The 19,117-nt window shown below is 37.1% G+C and overlaps 1 protein-coding gene and 1 long non-coding RNA gene across 2 annotated transcripts; both read left to right on the plus strand.

The window, feature by feature from the left end:
- The first annotated feature begins 6,220 nt into the window (after positions 1 to 6,220).
- LOC110183471 (uncharacterized) lies at positions 6,221 to 7,290 on the plus strand. Its single transcript, XM_020951750.2, has 2 exons — positions 6,221 to 6,837; positions 6,905 to 7,290. The coding sequence occupies exons 1-2, from the start codon at positions 6,346 to 6,348 to the stop codon at positions 7,223 to 7,225; spliced, it is 813 nt and encodes a 270-aa protein (XP_020807409.2). The 5' UTR covers positions 6,221 to 6,345; the 3' UTR covers positions 7,226 to 7,290.
- A 9,417-nt stretch (positions 7,291 to 16,707) lies between these two features.
- LOC147643998 (uncharacterized) lies at positions 16,708 to 18,177 on the plus strand. The gene is made up of 2 exons (XR_015271335.1): positions 16,708 to 17,476; positions 17,762 to 18,177. It is a non-coding gene; the product is annotated as an uncharacterized LOC147643998 (long non-coding RNA).
- Positions 18,178 to 19,117: the final 940 nt, after the last annotated feature.

Consider the following 19,117-nt stretch of genomic DNA (forward strand, 5'->3'; position numbering starts at 1 on the left):
TGGCCATGCCCAGGGACAACCGCAGGACCTCTGCTACCGGAGGACAACGCGACTGGGAGGTATTTATATTCAAACTATTCAATTATTAAACGCGTCGCGCACGGTTCGTGAATATTCATAACACTCACGACATTTCAAAAATGGTGCATTTAATTGATTTTGCCAAGGTTAACGACCGAGGTTTGGAAATGATTGAAAATTATGTGAATATTTAAAATGTTCGTTGAAAACTTTTAAAATTGATAATAAGTGAAATAATAAAAGAAAGCCCTTTAAAAATAATCAACTTGATTTTGAAATTTGCCTTTTCTAAGGACATTTCTAAGCTGAATTTAATACTCACACATTTCTCTACAGCTTTTCAAAATTATTGTGGAAATCCCTTAGGCTCTTCTACTTCCTAGTCATACTGTCAATCGCTGCTGACTTTCCGTTTTAAAGGCATTTTACTTTCCCCCCCAAAAAAAGGAAAAAGCTCGCAAATTATGTATATGTATTCAAATATCATGCACGCCTTAAGCTGATTTTCCACACTGGCAAACGCAAGCTCCTTTTGGCTTTTCCTCATTCACAAATCCAGGCTCATTATCCTTTTTGACATCTGCCCAGGTTTCGCGAACAAATTGACAACACAAAAAAATGAGGGAAAAAAGGAAATGTTTCACAGATATCAGTCATCATTTTTGTGGCTTTAAATTACTTGTGATTTTATCAAGTAAATACTTAAGTGAGCATTCAAGACTTTAAGGAATTTATTAACTAATAGAGACAATTAATGTATTTGTGTCACATTTAAATCCGTAAAACTGTCACATTTCAAAAATTTGAAGATAATGCTCAATGACCGGTAATCCAATTTACCTTATTTTATGGAAACCTTTTCTCCGGATATCTATCCAGCTGAGAGCTGTCAGTTGCCGTCGCGTCTGTGTCAGACTCTGGAATGCTGACAGGAATCGAAAGAGAACTAAAAAGCAGGACATTTTTACTATTGTCTTGAAACAAAAAGCCGCAGTGCAAATTGCGATGGCAAACAGAAAAGAGTTTGAGAGGAGAAAATCAGAAAAAATGTGTGCCAGTCAGTGTCAGATTATTCACCTACGGCGTCACTATATATCCATTCATTAAAACTCTCCGAGCATACTCCTTTTCTATATAAAAAATGCCTTAAGAGTATACTTGATTTTCTTGTTTTTTCTTCGCTTTTCGTTTGCATTGTTTGCGATATGGACAGGCCCCAAGGGTGTTAAGATAACCACGGAAAAAGGAAGCTAAAATCGTTCATTGTCCTTGTTGTTGACATGTAAAAAAGTTGAAGATAGAAAGGGCGATGAGCTTAGGTAAATGGAAAGGTGATGATGATTTTTTAACATAGTTGCAGGTGATATTAGCAAAAATAAAAAATATTCATCTTTCTTCCAAGCTCTTCCTTTTTAAATTAAAATGTTCTAGATAAAAATTACCATTAATATGGTTAATTAACATTATGCTCAACATGGTTAATCAAGTGTATTTACATGTACACTTTTCCTATTATTCTTTGTATTTGTCATTAAACAAAAAACACTCGAGCATCAATTCATAAAATACACCAAAATGTTCATTATTAATTGAATTCATAACAATATCCTGGCACAATGAAAACAATAATGATAATCTCGAATGTCTGTCATTTGTCACAGATAAAGAGACAGGACAATAAAAGCATTTTTTAAATTGTATGCAAATAGCTCGTTGAGCTCACACCAGGAATCAAAAATATATATGTATATACCCACAATGAAGGCGGAAACTAATGAAATTAAAATGATTTTATCGGAATATAAAATAAACAATTGCCATTGATGGCGTCGCGCATGTGCACACAGCCATAATCATGATGGCAAATTATATTCAATTTATGCTCGACACGATAACAGCCTCATTTTTGGCCAAGTTGTTTGCTATTTTCATTTTTATTTTGTTTTTAATTTAACCGAATGAAAAAGAGCTGTTAAATTAGCGCACAGCATACACACAGCGGCAAAAGGAAAAAATTCATTTGCCGCCGGAAATCGGAAATCGGGCAGCCATGACGCCATTTTTCAAACTGATACAAAATGTCCGTTTTATAGTCGTCCTTGCGACTGTCTGTCCTTCTGTTTTGTCTGTCTGTCCCGTTGTGATTAGCTGTCACGAAGCTGCGGAGCAAGGCAAAAATGAATTATTATCGCGTTGCGTACCAAATGTTGACATAGATTTAGATTATTTGTAACAAAATCAACGAACTGTGTCCTCCGCTCGGCTTCCTTTTCTTCCCTTCCTTTTTTTCTTCTCTGTCTCTGCCCAATTTATCCTTCAGCTTGCTCACGCCCCAAGGTCCTGTTTCTGATTTGATTGCCCAGCAAAATGTTTTGGCAAACACCACAGAAACCACCATTTGGTATGCTCTTTTAGAGAAGTCTTATTTTCCATATTGAAATGGCAGGTTTGGTTTTTAAGGGTTTGAGGATGCTTGAATGTTGGAAATATAGCTTAAACATGTGTAAATTTTAAAGAAATCAATATTTATCATAAACGTTACTTTGCTTTACTTAAAATATACTTATTTCCTTACAAAATTAATAATTTAGGGTGCCATTAAATGTTCTACAAAAACTCGAAATCTTTATGGGCAATAAAACTCATTAATTATACCTTTGCAGGGAATTATAATTTCAGTCAGAAGTTTGCAACGCAGTCATTTCCGGCCATATAAAGTATATAAATTCTTGATCAGCGTTAACAGCAGAGCGCGTCGGATCGAACGACTATATCATATAGCTGCAGTCGGAACGATTATAAAATGTTCAGAAAACATATGATAACTTTTCTAGTTTTCAACATATTTAATATTATTTTAGATATATCCATTTAGTATTATTTTATAATTACGGTATTAATTTTATTAAAATCGAACAGTACGATATTATATAGCTGCCATCGAAACGATCATTAAATCTGTGTCCATCACTCTTTGTTTATCTAAATAGATGTTATTCTCTTTATTACTCTTCACCTAGCTCAAGCTCTTGCTCTAGCTCTTGCTCTAGCTCTAGCTCTAGCTCTAGCTCTAGCTCTAATTCTAGCTCTAGCTCTCTTTGCTCTCTTGCTCTCACACTCTCTTGCTCTAGCTCTAACTTTAGCTCCAGCTCTAGCTCTAGCTCTCTTTGCTCTCTTGCACTCACACTCTCTAACTCTAGCGCTAGCTGCAGCTGTAGCGCTAGCGCTAGCTCTAGCTCTCTTGCTCTCGTGCTCTAACACTCTATGTTTCTCTTTACTCGCGGACTATAAATACAGGCCAGACCCGCCGCTCCCGCCTCAGTCTGTATACGAAGTGCCCAGTGTTAACATCGAAAGTGATAGTGGCAGTGATAGTGGTTCGATCCCATAAATATGACGTGGCCCAAGCAACACATGTGGATAATCAGGAGGATGTTTACATTGATGCTACCAATCGAAGTCTAAATGAAGTCATCAATCACGCACACACACATCATCACACTGGAAGGAATGACGCAGTGATAAAAAGAGATAACAGTGTGTCCCCAACTCCGGTAAGTCTTTACTATGACAATTATATTATATATAAAGATGCGACTGATCAGTCTGGAATTAGCTGAGGATGGTAATGCATTTGTTTTCCAATTAATTACCTTTTTTGTGCATGGACCCTATTATTTAATTTTAATTTGAAGTGTATATCACCATTTTTTATAAAGATATTTATAAACGTATACTAACAGCCCAACTAAAATATTAAGTAAAAAGTTGATTTCTTACCCTTATGATTTTAGTCCGAAGCTTGAAAAGTTGTGAAGGAGTCGTTTCCGACCAAAAAAATTATATATATTCTTGGTCAGCATTGAAAGCTTAATCGATCTAGCCATCCCCTGCTAAAATTTATATTTTTCAAAATTATGCAAATTTTTTAAGGGTTTTATCGTTAAAATTGACAAAAATTTACAAATATTTCAACTTTTTATATTTTAAAACTAAGTATACAGATTTGTTAAGGCTATAAAAATTAGCACACAAAATCTATCCGAATGAAAATTAATGCATTTTGGGCATAGTTATGGTATTTCAATTTACCAAAAAATTAGCATATACAAATTAAGTCAAAAATAGAATGATTGCCATAAGTTATATATAGAAAAGTTCTCCCAAATTGTAAATAATACATATTGAATTATTATAATCGATTTCACATTTGAACCCTTGATCCAATGAGTAACTGCAAGGGTATACACACTTCTCCTTCTCGAAATTAGCTATCTTCCTTTTTTATTAAATTACATTTTGTCATCGTTAGTGAAAGGAATAATATTTGCCATAAAATCTAGATGCTTCTCTCGCTTAGTTTAAAATTGCCTTGGAAAATGTTCGTCACGTAGTTCCCAGAAACATAAAGAAGAGGACAACTAATAGGCTCAATTAATAAACTTTTCCGGAGGCAAGGGAACTCGTGATGGGCTGGTTACCAACTTTTCCTACGGCTCATTTATTCCGAAGGCTCTCAGTAGTGGTAACAAAATTGTAGCAAATCCAAGTCCTGTGGCAAGGCCAATGCCGTTGTCATTATTTTCACTGCCATCTCAACAGAACAATATATAATTAGGGCCTCGGTTGGTCGGATAGATTGGAAATAATGAATATTTCTGGGTCAAATTTAAGGGTTATATTCTTGTTTACAGGCAACAAGGGCTTACTTTGTTTTTCTTTCTTGTTGTTCTGTTTATTTGAGAGAGACTACCATTGTCCACAACGAATTATAGTGAGTTTAGTTTTGGTCCGTTTCCATGCCATTGGGCCAGGTTCATGTCTTTGCCAAGGACTTCCGGTAATTTCTGAGGATACAAGAACGCCAAGATGTCAACAACAAGAAGTGTTCTTTCTTTTTTCATTTTCTTCTTTTATCTGAACTTTGTTTTCCACCTCCCCATTACCTTGAGCCTTTCCAGCTACTATGTTTTCCACTTGTGGCATTAATTTCTGCTGTGTAAGCAGATAAATTGCAAAACGTCAAAAGTTGTTGACAGTCATTGCCATCAAAATGGATTCCAGTCACTTGCCGGACCCCAAGTTGAGGTGTCTATCAGGGTACTGAGTAAATTTAAACACTTCATAAATTGCCGCTTTGACGCAGTCAGATTATGACTTGAATAAAGTCCTTTGTGCTGTAATTTCCTTGAGGTTTAGGAGGGTAAATCTATAGAATATGATATATATGATTAGATAAATTATGGCCGGCAGGTCCAAGTTACCAGATCCGATACCCAGAGATGCCTTGAGCTGCATCCTTTGTATCCGAATGTCAGCAAAGGAGGAGAACTGACCCAAGGCCTGCTCCAAGGTAATTAGCTAATGTGCCACCTGCGGCTGCAACAATTAGAGACAATTAGTTGGGGGATTGATTCATAGGCCGGGGCTCATCACATTACCAGAACTCCCTCCATGCCATTGGGCCAGGTTCATGTCTTTGCCAAGGACTTCCGGTAATTTCTGAGGATACAAGAACGCCAAGATGTCAACAACAAGAAGTGTTCTTTCTTTTTTCATTTTCTTCTTTTATCTGAACTTTGTTTTCCACCTCCCCATTACCTTGAGCCTTTCCAGCTACTATGTTTTCCACTTGTGGCATTAATTTCTGCTGTGTAAGCAGATAAATTGCAAAACGTCAAAAGTTGTTGACAGTCATTGCCATCAAAATGGATTCCAGTCACTTGCCGGACCCCAAGTTGAGGTGTCTATCAGGGTACTGAGTAAATTTAAACACTTCATAAATTGCCGCTTTGACGCAGTCAGATTATGACTTGAATAAAGTCCTTTGTGCTGTAATTTCCTTGAGGTTTAGGAGGGTAAATCTATAGAATATGATATATATGATTAGATAAATTATGGCCGGCAGGTCCAAGTTACCAGATCCGATACCCAGAGATGCCTTGAGCTGCATCCTTTGTATCCGAATGTCAGCAAAGGAGGAGAACTGACCCAAGGCCTGCTCCAAGGTAATTAGCTAATGTGCCACCTGCGGCTGCAACAATTAGAGACAATTAGTTGGGGGATTGATTCATAGGCCGGGGCTCATCACATTACCAGAACTCCCTGCAGGCCCAAGTTGCAACAATTACGCACATTACAATACCCTCGGGGCTGGAAAGGGGTTTACCTCTGTAACTAATCACTAAAATCTGTTGAAAATGCTGGGTAAGTTTGATTTAAAATCATAAAAAGAAAGAACCAAGTTAACTTTGCAAAAAACATTAGTTTCATCAAGCAGCGCATAGTTTATATTTGAGTTTGAATTTCATAAACAATCGAAAAATGTTTTCTTTGAGTCGCTGGAACAGGCCACGTTGGATCTTAACCCTGATGCCATATTTCGTGATGTCGAATTACTTCATGGATCTCCTCTACTCGTTTGTTCATTTTTTCCATTTGTCCAAAGAACGAGCTGTGATAATGGACGTGACCGGTGTGTTTGGTCACATCTACACCATGTTCGATATGAGCCTCATCCTGGTGTCCCTTGTACTCACCCTCGGCACCCGGATCGAGGAGAGTGGCGTTACTCTGATACTCATTGGCAGAGTGATCCATCGCCTGCTCCTGTCCATTTGGAGCATGTTCATGTATTACCTCGTTGGTGAGTGTCAGGATATGGGCTGTCTCCTCTTGCTGCTGGCCACCAAGGCCAAGATGCGGGCCCAGATGGGATGCCCCAAAATGGAGATTAGTAGCTTTCATATCCTGTTGTTGGTGGCTAGGATTTTCCTTTGTTGCATGTTTCTAATTTGGCTGGATGAGGATGTAAATGTAAGTAGAGTTTTATATTTTCTATTCTATTCTATTTTATATATTTCTTGTTTTCTATTATTTTAAGGAGTTCTTTAATTTCATTTCGGTGCTTTTGTGTATTTTAATTGCCATGGGTTTATACTGCAAAGTTGTTTCTTACCTGACCATTGTGGCCTTGATGTATCACGATATCTTTAGCAATCACTGGAGCTTGTTGTGGGGCTGGCATGATTATTTTCTTTCCCTAAATTACTTTGCCGTGTTCTTTGGCAAAATCGGAGCATTCATGATGCTTTCTGAGCTGGGTGGAGGCAAGTGGTCCATGGATGGTTATCTGGGACTTAATGAATACAATTGGAATCAAAAGGGAAGCAACAAGATCATTAAAGAGCAGGCAACGGCTTAGTAAAAGTTATTCAAATTGAAATTAACAATAAATATAATAAAAGTTAACAAAAAATATTTGAAATCAATTTAATCTTTTCTGATTATATTTCTTTATCAAAAAGTATAAACAAAACCCTTGTCTAATCGAGTTTTTTATCTACTTTCTTTTCCTTGCTTTCTGAACGTTTGAGGGATTTACATAAACTTTAATGGGAAATACTCTGCCGGCGGCTAATGCTTATTTTTATTTCTATTTCTATTTGTACACCTGCCTCTCGGCTACAAAGAGGGCACTCCAAATGTTCTTTGATTCGCGCCTCAGTCGACGTAAATTATTAAAAAGTCTCGAGTTGCGCTTAAGCGGCTTTCCCTTCCACTTCACAGTGGATTAAAAGAGCAAATTTAGCTAAAAAAAAAAGTTAAAAGGACTTGAACCTGAAACACCTAGAGATGTCAGGATAGTTTTGGTTTTAAAACATTTTCAAACAAGATTTTCTTAATTTACTTTTATTATTGTAGCTTGTTGCTTATCCATGGCAACATTCCACTGTATTTTCGGGCTCCTTTTACTGGCAAGGAAATTGAAACTAGCGCTGGGAAGTAATGCCATAAAATTCTTAAATGCGAAAAAAGAAAATCGTGCAGAAAAAAAGCAGGTGGAAGCTAAACCGGCAGTGGGCACAGCGAACACAGGATACTCTGTCCGAGAAAAAGGTGGTCTGCAGTCGCTCAGCGGATTAAGTCAGCATCAGAGGTCCTTCGGAGTAGCAAAGAAAAAAAAAAAAAGCAGAAAAGAAGGTATTTCCTCCACGTGTCGCTGTAGCAAACGTCTTCACTTAATTATTGCGACTTTCGGCATCGGGGCATCGGGGTGCTCCGACTTAAAAGGCAACACTGCCGTTAATGAGTTTCTGGAGGCGGGCCAGTGGACCAAGACCAGGAGGAGCTGCTGCTCCGCCACGCCGTAAGATACCATCCAGGCGTGCATTTAACAACCGCAAAGGACGCAGTGACCTTCGCTCTTGGCTGCAAATCCATTTGCATAAGCGGTGGCGGGGTGGTTTTTCCATCCCGCTTTCCCGTGTGGAGTGGAGTGTCCCCAGCGATGGCAACGACATGTGGAAGGCGGAGCTGGGGCTTTTCCTTCACACCTAGAAAAACAAAGATTTAAAATAATCGCCTTTGATTTCAGAAAATCTCTCAGCAACTTTCAGTCAATGAAAAAGGTTTATCTATGGAATATTTTTATAAAATGAAAGGTATTTGTTTCAGGTAATGTTGCTGTTCAAAAAATGTTCCAATATAAAAGACGTACAGAAATAAGTAGACAACTTTAATCCTCTTGGAATATACCCAAATTCTTTTAAATCTAAGAAAAAGCTTTATAATATTGCTCAATATATTCCAAGATATTTTATTTAATTACCAGCTTGTAATGCATTGTATTTTTATTTTTTTGAGTGCATTGTTGACCGGCTCAGAAGCCCAGCTGTAACAGGGAATATTTTTTACTTTATTTTCCCTTTTCCTTTACTTACCCGCAATGCGTTACTCTTAATTGGAAAGCAGTTGCGATTTCTCTGTCCCAATCCGAACGTTAAATGTAATTGACAGTAGGTTAAACAACGTGCAGATTCCGGAGAAAATGGATAATCCGGAAGCTGGCAGTTAAAGGGTGTAACCGACTGTACTCAGAGGAGAGATTAAGGTGAAGTAAATGGATGTACAATATTTATTCAGCCTCAGAGTGGATATTTTATTACTATTTAATAAAATATATAAACAATCCGGTTGGTTTTGTTTTTTTGTCCTAAACAAATCCAACACTGCGTTTGAGTAATATGTTCGATGAAAGGCACATTACTTATACGCAGTGTGGATTTTTTACTGAAACTCATTTTGTTTAGAGATTTCTCCAGGGTTTTGTAGTATTCTGACTTACTTTATGTTACAATTATCAAATCAACATTGCGTATAAGTGTTATTTCTGATGAAAAGCACATTACGCATACGCAGTGTGGGTTTTTTAATGATACTCATTTTATTTAGAGAATTTTCTGTTTTTTTAATATTCTGACATACTTTATTTTTTAATTTTAAAATTATCAAATCAAATCCACACTTCGTATGAGTGATATGTCTGAAGGTAGGCAGATTACTCATACGCAGTATGGGTTCTTTACTTATACTCATTTTGTTTAGATAATTTCCTGGCTTTTCTTATATTCTGACATACTTTTTTTATTTTTTAATTTTAAAATTATCAAAACAAATTCAACACTGCGTATGAGTAATATGTTCGATGAAAGGCACATTACTCATACGCAGTGTGGATTTTTTACTGAAACTCATTTTGTTTAGAGATTTCCCCAGGGTTTTGTAGTATTCTGACTTACTTTATTTATTTTTTAATGTTAAAATTATCAAATCAAATCAACATTGCGTATAAGTGTTTTTTCTGATGAAAAGCACATTACTCATACGCAGTGTGGGTTCTTTACTTATACTCATTTTGTTTAGATAATTTCCTGGCTTTTCTAATATTCTGACATACTTTTTTTATTTTTTAATTTTAAAATTATCAAAACAAATTCAACACTGCGTATGAGTGATATGTTTGATGCAAGGCACATTACTCATACGCAGTGTGGATTTTTTTAATACTTTATTCTAAGTTTTTTTCATATTTTAGTGCATTCTTTATTTATTATTTAATGATTATTGATTAAATTGAGGTACCACAAGTGTTTTTAATAGTTTGTCTTAAGTGTAATTTTTCTTTTATTCTCCCAAATAACAAACAATAAGTGATTTTAATTGTTTTTAATATATAATGACCCATAATAGACTATATTAATTACTTTTAAACTGACCTAAATTTATCTGAATAGTAAAAGGTCTTAATATCACGCACTCTTGTAATTTTCTAAATGAAAATCATATAAAAAATTCAAAAACCACACACACACACAACACAAGGGCTGCTATATTAATAAAATAAAATATTCCTGGGGTTGGCGATGGATAAAAAGTCATAAACCAACGGGAAATATGCAAAAGACGAGGTGGTGTGTGTGTGCTTCACGTGGTATTAGAACAACTATGGCAACAAAAACGGCGGAAACGGAAACTTGTTTAATTAAAATGCTGCAACAAAATGCTCGAGTGTGTGTGTGTTCATGCTGGTGTGTGGGTAAAGTGAACAGTGTCCTGTGTCTGGATTTGCATTTGCATAAGTAAAGCACACACACACATACGCAGAGAGAGAGAAATGTACAAATGCATTCATTTCTTCCCCTCCACCCTTAAGTTCTTGGCTAAAGAAGAGTCAAAAGCGTTTAAGTTTATTTACCTTTATTTACCTGTCCTGGCTTCAGATTTGGAACAGCCAGATAAGGCCCGATCTTGGGCCATTCAGGCTTTTGGCTTAAACAAGACTAGGCTCAAATAACGTTTCCGTCAGGTTAAACGAACTTAACCAAATACATGTGTATAATTAATTTTACCAGCCTAACTTGAGTCAACGAAATGCCTGCAATTGAGGACATTTTGGGGTAAGCCTCATTTTGCGGTTGCCTTAAGGCTTATATATCTGGAATCTAATATTAACTTTTGACATTAAATTTGCATTGTACTTTAGGTATGGAATAGGTATAACTAAAGTATTAAATGGGAAATGGGTTAAGGGAAAATTTTGATGACAAGCAAAAATGGAATCAAATATTTCTGATCAAGCTATAGAAAATAGAATGAATCTATGTTAGATTTTTAAGAGGTTTAAAATCACTTTGAATTTATTTTAAGCTTTTTGTTTATTTCCCTTTTATTTTCCAGAAAAGTAAGCTATTTTGTTTGAATGTATTTTAAGCCAATGAAGAACTAGAAGAACTACATTTTACTTTATGCTTAGGGAGCAGAAAAGTTGGCTCACCTTAAGTTGGCAATAAATTTAAAACAAATGAAAAAGGCTTAGTGAGAATCGAAGCTTAGACAAGATTGGGAAAACCAAAGAGTTTCCTGTTTGCTTCTCTCCACGTATGTGTATGCATAATCCCTTAGATTTTAACTTTAACTTTGAGAACTGTAAATTTCACTTCAAGGCCGTTTCACACGTACGAGTCGCAATTCCTGAGGGTGTGCCTGGGAATTGGGGGATTGGGGATTGGGAGCGAGGTAGGAACCCGGGGACCCCGGGACCATTATCATCCCGGTCTCAGCGACATTGTCGCATTACGTAAAAGCGCTTTTACGACTACATTTGAGCAGCCGCAAAGAGCTCTGAGCGCGCTTTTCCACCCACCAAAAGAAAAACAAGTGAAAGTGAAAGTAGGCACGAATAAATGCGATGGCAACGGAGGGGCTAACAGGTAGAATGCGACCAGAGATTTGAGCGGGTGCAAATGGCAGAGACAATAAAGCTTAGACACAGAGAGAAAGGCGCCTCCCATTTCCCTGGCATTATGCTTTATTTTTAAGCATTTTCCAATCAACTCCAGAGCTGGATTACTTCTGTGGCGTGACATTAAATGGCTTTTCAGCTTCATAAAAATTCTACGTTTCTTTTTTCTCTCTTTTTTTTGGCATTACAAAGTCATTCCGTTTCGATGTTCGGGCAATTCAATAATAATGCCAGTTTTGCTGGGTTATTAAAATTTCATACAAGCAAACATATTCATGCTGACTTTGACTTGTGCGCCGGAGTTTTCCTTTCACTCGGTTGCCGCTCTGTTTCGTTCTGTTTCGTTTTGTTTGTGTCCTTTTTCGTAGGCGCCAAAATGTCAGCGACACGTTTTCCAACAGCGGCAATTTATCATAAATATGCATGCACACATATAATATATGTTTACATGGCAGTGATGGCCCCAGCTCTATGGGAGCTAAAATAAAGCTAAGCTTAATTGTATAATTATAGGAAAAGTGAGTTATCCTTCTTTCCTTGTTTCATATTTCAGATTTGTTAGTAGTTTTATCTACTGTAATAGTTGTGTAGTATCTATAAAGTAGGAAGAATTTCTTTAAGTTGAACAATCAGTTTGTTTAAATTACAAAAAAAAGGAGCTCTTAAGAATTTTGCTATAAGGTTCATTTATGAAAACACTTTAAAAATCCCTAGAGGTTTAAAATCTCCTTAAATTTCATCTTCAAAATATCGTAATATTATAAAATACATAGTAAAACCATATATTATTTACAGTATACCATTTGATCATAGTTTTAGAAACTTTTTTAAGGGACTTGAAATCCATATTCTTCCCTTTAGCATTCCCTAAAGCATTGCAACTCAACATATGCGAATATTTGATACAGTATCAATTCAATTGAATATTTTTTCTCAAAAAAAAGGACAACGTGACATCACTGCCACATACATGCATACATGTATGTGTGGCATATAAATCCTGGCTCCTGTTTTGGGGGCCGCCGCCTGTGACGACCTTATGGCAAGCGTTCGGGGGGCGCGGTTCGCCTTTTGTTTATGCCGCTGTCAGCGCTCGTTTAATTCAACATTAGCGCCTTGCAGCGAGGTCCGAGGTGAGGCTGTTAGCTGTTCGCCACTGTTTTTCCCTCGATTTTCCCACTGATTTCCATGCCATGTTTTCAACACCGTTGCGATGGGAGCCCTTTGTGCGCCCGCGGCCACTTTCACGCGCTTTCCCGGGTTCGCCCTCCGCCTGTTTAGCGTTTATTTCTTTCTTATTTTTTTCAAATTGTCAAACTGTCAAATAAATTACACGGCAAACCGTACAAAAGATCTGACGCAGTTGGGCTTCTTTTGTTGGCCTCAACTTTTGTGCGGATGTGGCATGTGCATAGGCTCATGAGCACATAATGTGGCCGGTCTTTGTGGCCGGCCTTTGATTCTGTGGCACTGGTGGCAGCCAACTCGCCCAAGAAAATGGGCTTTTCATATTTTCGGGATTCGGCGTCAAGACGAAGGAATAATTCGTGGCAACTTTTGTGGTTACAGGCGGAGAAAAATTATTAATTTAATGTCTAAATAATTTTAAATAAGGTGTTCAGGTGTTCACTAAAATAATGTATATGAAATGATTATATTTATTTTGTATATAATCAATTTCAAATTATGAAAATCGTAATTACGACTAACTTAAATTTTAGTGTAGTAATTTTCCAGCCTTTGTTACTTTTCCTATTTTAATAAATACACAGTTCTGGCTTGTAATTTTCTTAAACATTGGCTGTCAAAAAAGTGCACAGACTACTATTTACTTAATTGGAAAGTCTTTAGAAGAATTTAAGCAGAAATTGCTAAACTCTCCTACCATACAATTATAATTAAATAACAAAGAAGAAAAGAAAAACTTCGGCATTCTGAAGTTAAAATACTCTTGAAAATGATAAAAGAATCATTAAAAATATATAAAAAATAGAAAATAAAAATTACAGGGGATATGTAAAAGATATATATTTATACATATTATAAAACAAAAACATTTACAAATATGTTATATACAAATATCATAAATATATAAAAAATCATTATATGATATAGTTAAGGAATATTCACAGTTTTTAAGATATCATAACTAGGCCAAAAAATGTCCAATTTCAATTCGGAAAGCTTTTCTATGCTAATTTATAGTAGTTTAATAAATCTGCATACTCTATTTAGTAACCCCTTAAAACAATTTTCAAAATTTTGAAAAAATAATATTTAACCCGGACATGGCCAAATCGATTCAGCTTTGAATGCTGATCAAGAATATATATGATTTATAGGGTCGGAAATGACTCCTTCACTTAGTTTTTAGCTCCTGACTGAAACTATAATACCAATCTTTGAGCCGATAATTATCTATATTTTTATATAAAAATTTCTACAAAACAATGCCTTAAAAAACGCATAACTTAGGCAAAAAGGCATTAATTTTAATTCTGAAAGCTTTCCTATGCTAGGTATTATTAGAATATTAAATCTGCATACTCAGTTTCAAATTTTAAATATTTCAAAATTTTGACAATTTTTACAATTTGAATCTTTTTTTTTTGGCAAAAAAAAAATGGAAAAAATTTCGAAAACAAAAATTTTAACCAAACATGGCCAGATCGATTCAGCTTTGAATGCTGATCAAGAATATATATGATTTAAAAGAGGTTAAAAACTACTTAAAGAGTTTCAGTTTGGATTCTTGTATTTCGAATAGGTATTTCTAAGACCCACATCCACACACTGTCATGGCCAAATTGCGTAGAATCTCTGGCTCCGATGCAAGCAGGCGCGGGCAATAAAGACTTGGCCAAAAGTCAAGCGGATTTCGGTGTTCGCAAAGTTTGTCTAGGCGAAGAACGAGGAAAGCCGCTTAGTCTAGTTAAATAAAAGTGCTACAAGGAGCTCAGCCCGCACACACAAACACACACAGGAGCAGCAGGAGCAGCAGCTGAAATTGGAATGGTGACCGGACTTTAATTGCATTTTGCAGTGAAAACTTAAATTATGCCCGCAGGGTGCAGCAGGATTCGTTTTACGCCCAATTTAAAGGGATTTCTTGCGCTTGGAAGCACTCCAACTTTTTTGGCCCCTTTGTCTTCCTTCGGCTTTCACCTTTTCGAGACTCGAAAAAAGGACAGTCTATTTATTTATGCCAGATGTGCGACGTCGCACATGCCAGTCTTGAATTTAAATATTTAAAATGCGGTTTGGGGAACTCTAGCGCCTATAAATATGCAATGAACTTTGAGCGGCTTATGGGCTGCGCGTCCTTGGCTCTTTTTTCAATCAACCAACTTTTTTTATTATGCTTTTTTAACTAATACAAGCTGGCGGCAGCAACACCATCGTCGCTATCCAAATGGCCAAGTTAATTAGTGACAGCTGACGCCTTCAATTTCATTATGGACAGACTGCAGTATCTGCCGGAAATGCGAGAGAGAGAAAGAGAGAGAGGAGGAAAACCTTCCCCATACACAGGGAAATCCTCATCTACGGAAGTCGTAAAAAGTTTAACGTGTTCTTAAACTTGTCCGCCGACCATCGATGGAATTTTTTGTTCACAGCCCCCTCAGAAAACTCTATAAAAGTTTCAAATTGTTACACGGCGAATGACACGCGCCGGCTCTGGCTTTGGTTTTCTTTTTTTTTTTTTTGCTCCTGCTCCTGGATTCCCCTTGGTCCTTGCTCCTTGCGGCCTGTGTGTTAATCTGTTGAAATTTGCGTTTTAATAGAAATGTGTGTGTGGTTGGTCTTTTATTTGTTATATACCTTTGTGTGTGTGCTTTTTTTTTTAATATTTTTCACCAAGCTCGTGGGCAGGATATAAAAATGCTTATTGCCTTTAAGTACGTGATTTTGCTTTTTGAAAATTTTGTAACACTCGCACGCGGACCTTTTTTGTGACTGCTGCTTGCTGCGTTGACAGATGCATTAAGCGTATTGGTTTTTACGATTGACGACGGCGTGCGACGAGGTCGTACGAATATAATTTAATTAATGTAATGGCCACGAACAATATGGCCCAAAGGCGTCGCAAAACTAACGAGAATAAAACGAAGATTCGTGTTTTGTGCCCGCTCTTTGATACAAAGGATTCTTGCCAAAAGGATGATGAGGGGCTTTAAATGTGTACATATTCTAAATATTTTTGTGTGGGGAGTAAGAGATTCATTTACATAAAAAAAGGGAGTTTTCCTTTAATTAGGTTTTAGGGTTGCATTGGCAAATTGGTAGCTAAACTTTATTAAATAAATGTCCATGTCATTGTTGGTTTTTAAGCAGCAGTTTCCAAGAAACTTAAATTCCTTTAAAATTTAAAACAAATGAAATGTCTTGTTGAAATTTAAAAGTTCAAACTTTCTTAGTCTTCCTTTGCCTTTTTGCTTTTACACAAGTTAATTACAAGACTTCCTGGAACTGAAAAATTGTATTTCACGTAATAAGACCCAATTGTTTCATAAAATGCCTACTATTTTGATGGAATTTACCGAGAAAAATCCTTGTTAACATTGAACAAAATGAAATTGAACTTGCAAGCCTGAATTAAAAGCTACAATTCCTGTATGAAATTCACTCATTTGCATTCAATTGTCTTTGGTGAGCATCCGATTTCGAAGGGGGAAAAAAAGGTTTGCTTGGCTGGATGCCCCTAAGCAGAAAGCATAATCAAAAATCTATTTGTGATTTGGCTCAGTCAGTTGGAAAAACCCTAAACTTCCTTGTGGCTTGCCTATTTATTTGTTGACCGAAGACCCAAAAACACTGTGCATTTTTGAACAAGAGCAACAATGTATCAATGAATGAATGAAAGAAAGGCAGCAAAATGGCACAAATGGAAACAGAAATGATGGAGGAAATTTGCATGAAGCCACGTCTCTAATGAACACACGAGACACATAAGGCAGCAATAGCTCTCTCTATCTGAGTGCTGGACTCATTCAATTGTGCAAATGGAAATTTTAGATTTTGTTCTTGATACAAGTACGAACGAATATACCTGAGACAATGTAATCGAAATATCAGCACATGCTCTGCCCCGAGGAGTGAAGTAATCATTATAAATTGAAAATTAAAACTCTGGTTTTTTGCTGAAGGGGAAGGAATAAATCCCCCACAGAGATAGTAGTTATACCCATCGACTGGCTCATTCATTCTGCCCCGATGCCGCGACACGAATCCATCATGCCACATACAAAGTGCTCTGGCACCATAATAAACTTGCATGCAACACACACACAACAAACAGCGTTTTAAATTTCATTCTCTGATAATGCGCTGCTCCTGGAATTCCTTCCTGACGACTTTGTCAAAAAAGGTGGTCTCGTGGTAACTTTGTCACCGGTCTCCCCTCCACCTCATTGTGCGCAATTTGTGTTTAACAATCGTTGGTAATCTTTATTGGATGTCAAGCTCCGCACTCGAGTAGATACGGAGTACGTACTCCTTGTGCTAGGACACAGCACAGCATCGCTCTTATGCCGTAAAGTTCTTCACTTCGAGTGTCAAAGCCGGGACACAATCACACATGCAAAGCTTTCCATTTTCATCTCCATCTCCATCTCCATTGCCATCTCCATCTGTGTTCTCCTTGGCGGCCAGGAAGATGTTTTAGTGACAACGAAAGTGTAATTGAGTGCCACATAACAGACGATTCCAACGCTGCCAAGTGGACGATGCAGGAGCAGTTGAAACAGCAGCAAGGACAACAAAAAGGTTTACAAAAAAAGTGTTCAAGAAAATTGCCATAGCCTCAGGGATGAGTTTCTCTTCAGGGTTGCAGGAAATCCTAGAGATATTTCTGGTTTTTTAGTGGAAAACGTGAGTTTAATACCTTTTCTTACACTTCTCATTGATAAAGTAAGAAATTCTGGATCCTTGTCTAAAGAATTCTTAGACAGGATTTGATTTCACTGCTGCTTAATCTTTTACTATAGATAATTTTAGTGTTATTTTATTTGTATCAACAATCTTATGGCTTATATTCTTAAATACTTTCCTGATTTTATTCATTACTTAAAAGCAATGCATCCCTGATACTTTGCTAACCAAGAATCTCATGCCATTATGAGTTGTTCTATTTGATTTTTCATTTCCGCTCGGCAGCTACATGTGCATTGTGCTGGATTTGTTGCCTTTAGGCTGTAGGCCGACTCGGCCAGGAGGAGAAGCAGTGAAACAAGGACGAGGAACAGGAGCAGGAGCAGGCACAAGAGCTGAAGCAGGAGCAGGAGCAGGCAGGACTACGGCATAGTTGGACATGTTGCACATGACAAGCGTAAAAGTTTTCAAGTGCTGCAAGGAGGAGGCGGCAGCGGAAGGGGAAAACGAAGGCGTGGCACTTGGGTAATCAAGCACGACAGCAGCTGCCATTAAGTTGAGGTAAAGCGAAAGCTGGAATAAAGGATCCAACCATTTTTTGGGCACCACCGGAAGGAAGGGGAAGACGACAAAATGGGGGTTCTGCGGGGGGTAGAGGCAAAAACGAGTTTTAATTAAAATGCCAGGCATACTTTAAGGCACGTTTTGTGCTTTATGTCTTCGAGGTACTTCAGCCAGCGAAAAGAGAGCGACGAGACATTGGTACGCAAAAGAACGGCATGGAAAATCGATTAATGTGATATTTCAGGAATATTTTGGAGGCCTTTTTCCAAGGACCTCACTTTGATTTGCACAATTGCAAATATTTCGCTCTCATAAAAGGACTCTTTTTAGGAAGAAGGCAACAGCACGAAGCAAGTTGTTTCTACAGAGGAAATGGTGCAAGGATCTTGTTTGTAGATTTTCTTTCCATCTTTATGGTTAAATATATTTTCTAAACTTATAATTTCGATAGCTAATGTCAAGGATACGATTCCCCTTCAAACAAATTAAATCAACAACCCAACCTCATTGTCCTCTGTTTCATTTTTGTAACCCATGGAGGCCCAAAGCTTGTTTGCCATCAAAAAATAACTAATAACAATTGAAGCACATGCAAACAATTATATTCCGCTAACAGACATTACCTATTTGCTGACAATTGCCAATATCAGGCATCTATCTATCAACTTGATCCCATAATGTTCAATGTGTTTACGCGATATAACATATATATATAGAATGGCAACAAATTGCATATTTGGCAATAATTAATATTTGAGTGCAGCTTGTACTAATTTAAATGCATTTTGTTGCACTCGCGGCATGCATTTCGATTCCATGCCGCACACAGCAATAACAATAATAACTTAGTTTGGCTAAAAGCCTGTGCAAAACGCTAATTGAGTTGGCTCTGTCGGTGCCAGTGCCGCTGCTCTGCTGGAAAATGGGCGGAAGGATTTTCCGGCCAAATTGATGTGCGTAAAGCTGCTCATTTTTGGGAAAGCGCGAGGCTTTATTCAACTTTTGGCTAGTTTTCTATGTGCGAGAGTGCGTGAAAATGCCAAACTGCTGACTCCAAAATTTGTCACGCGCAATCAG

Source organism: Drosophila serrata, unplaced genomic scaffold (genome assembly GCF_035046125.1).
Source record: "Drosophila serrata isolate PLE 108 unplaced genomic scaffold, ASM3504612v1 contig_240, whole genome shotgun sequence".
NCBI lineage: Eukaryota > Metazoa > Arthropoda > Insecta > Diptera > Drosophilidae > Drosophila > Drosophila serrata.

What these genes read in the sequence shown, in the direction of transcription:
- LOC110183471 (XM_020951750.2), top strand. Translation starts at nt 6,346, where the DNA reads ATGTTTTCTTTGAGTCGCTGGAACAGGCCACGTTGGATCTTAACCCTG. An exon ending in GGCTGGATGAGGATGTAAAT is followed by an intron (nt 6,838 to 6,904) that starts GTAAGTAGAGTT and finishes TATTATTTTAAG; the next exon opens with GAGTTCTTTAATTTCATTTC.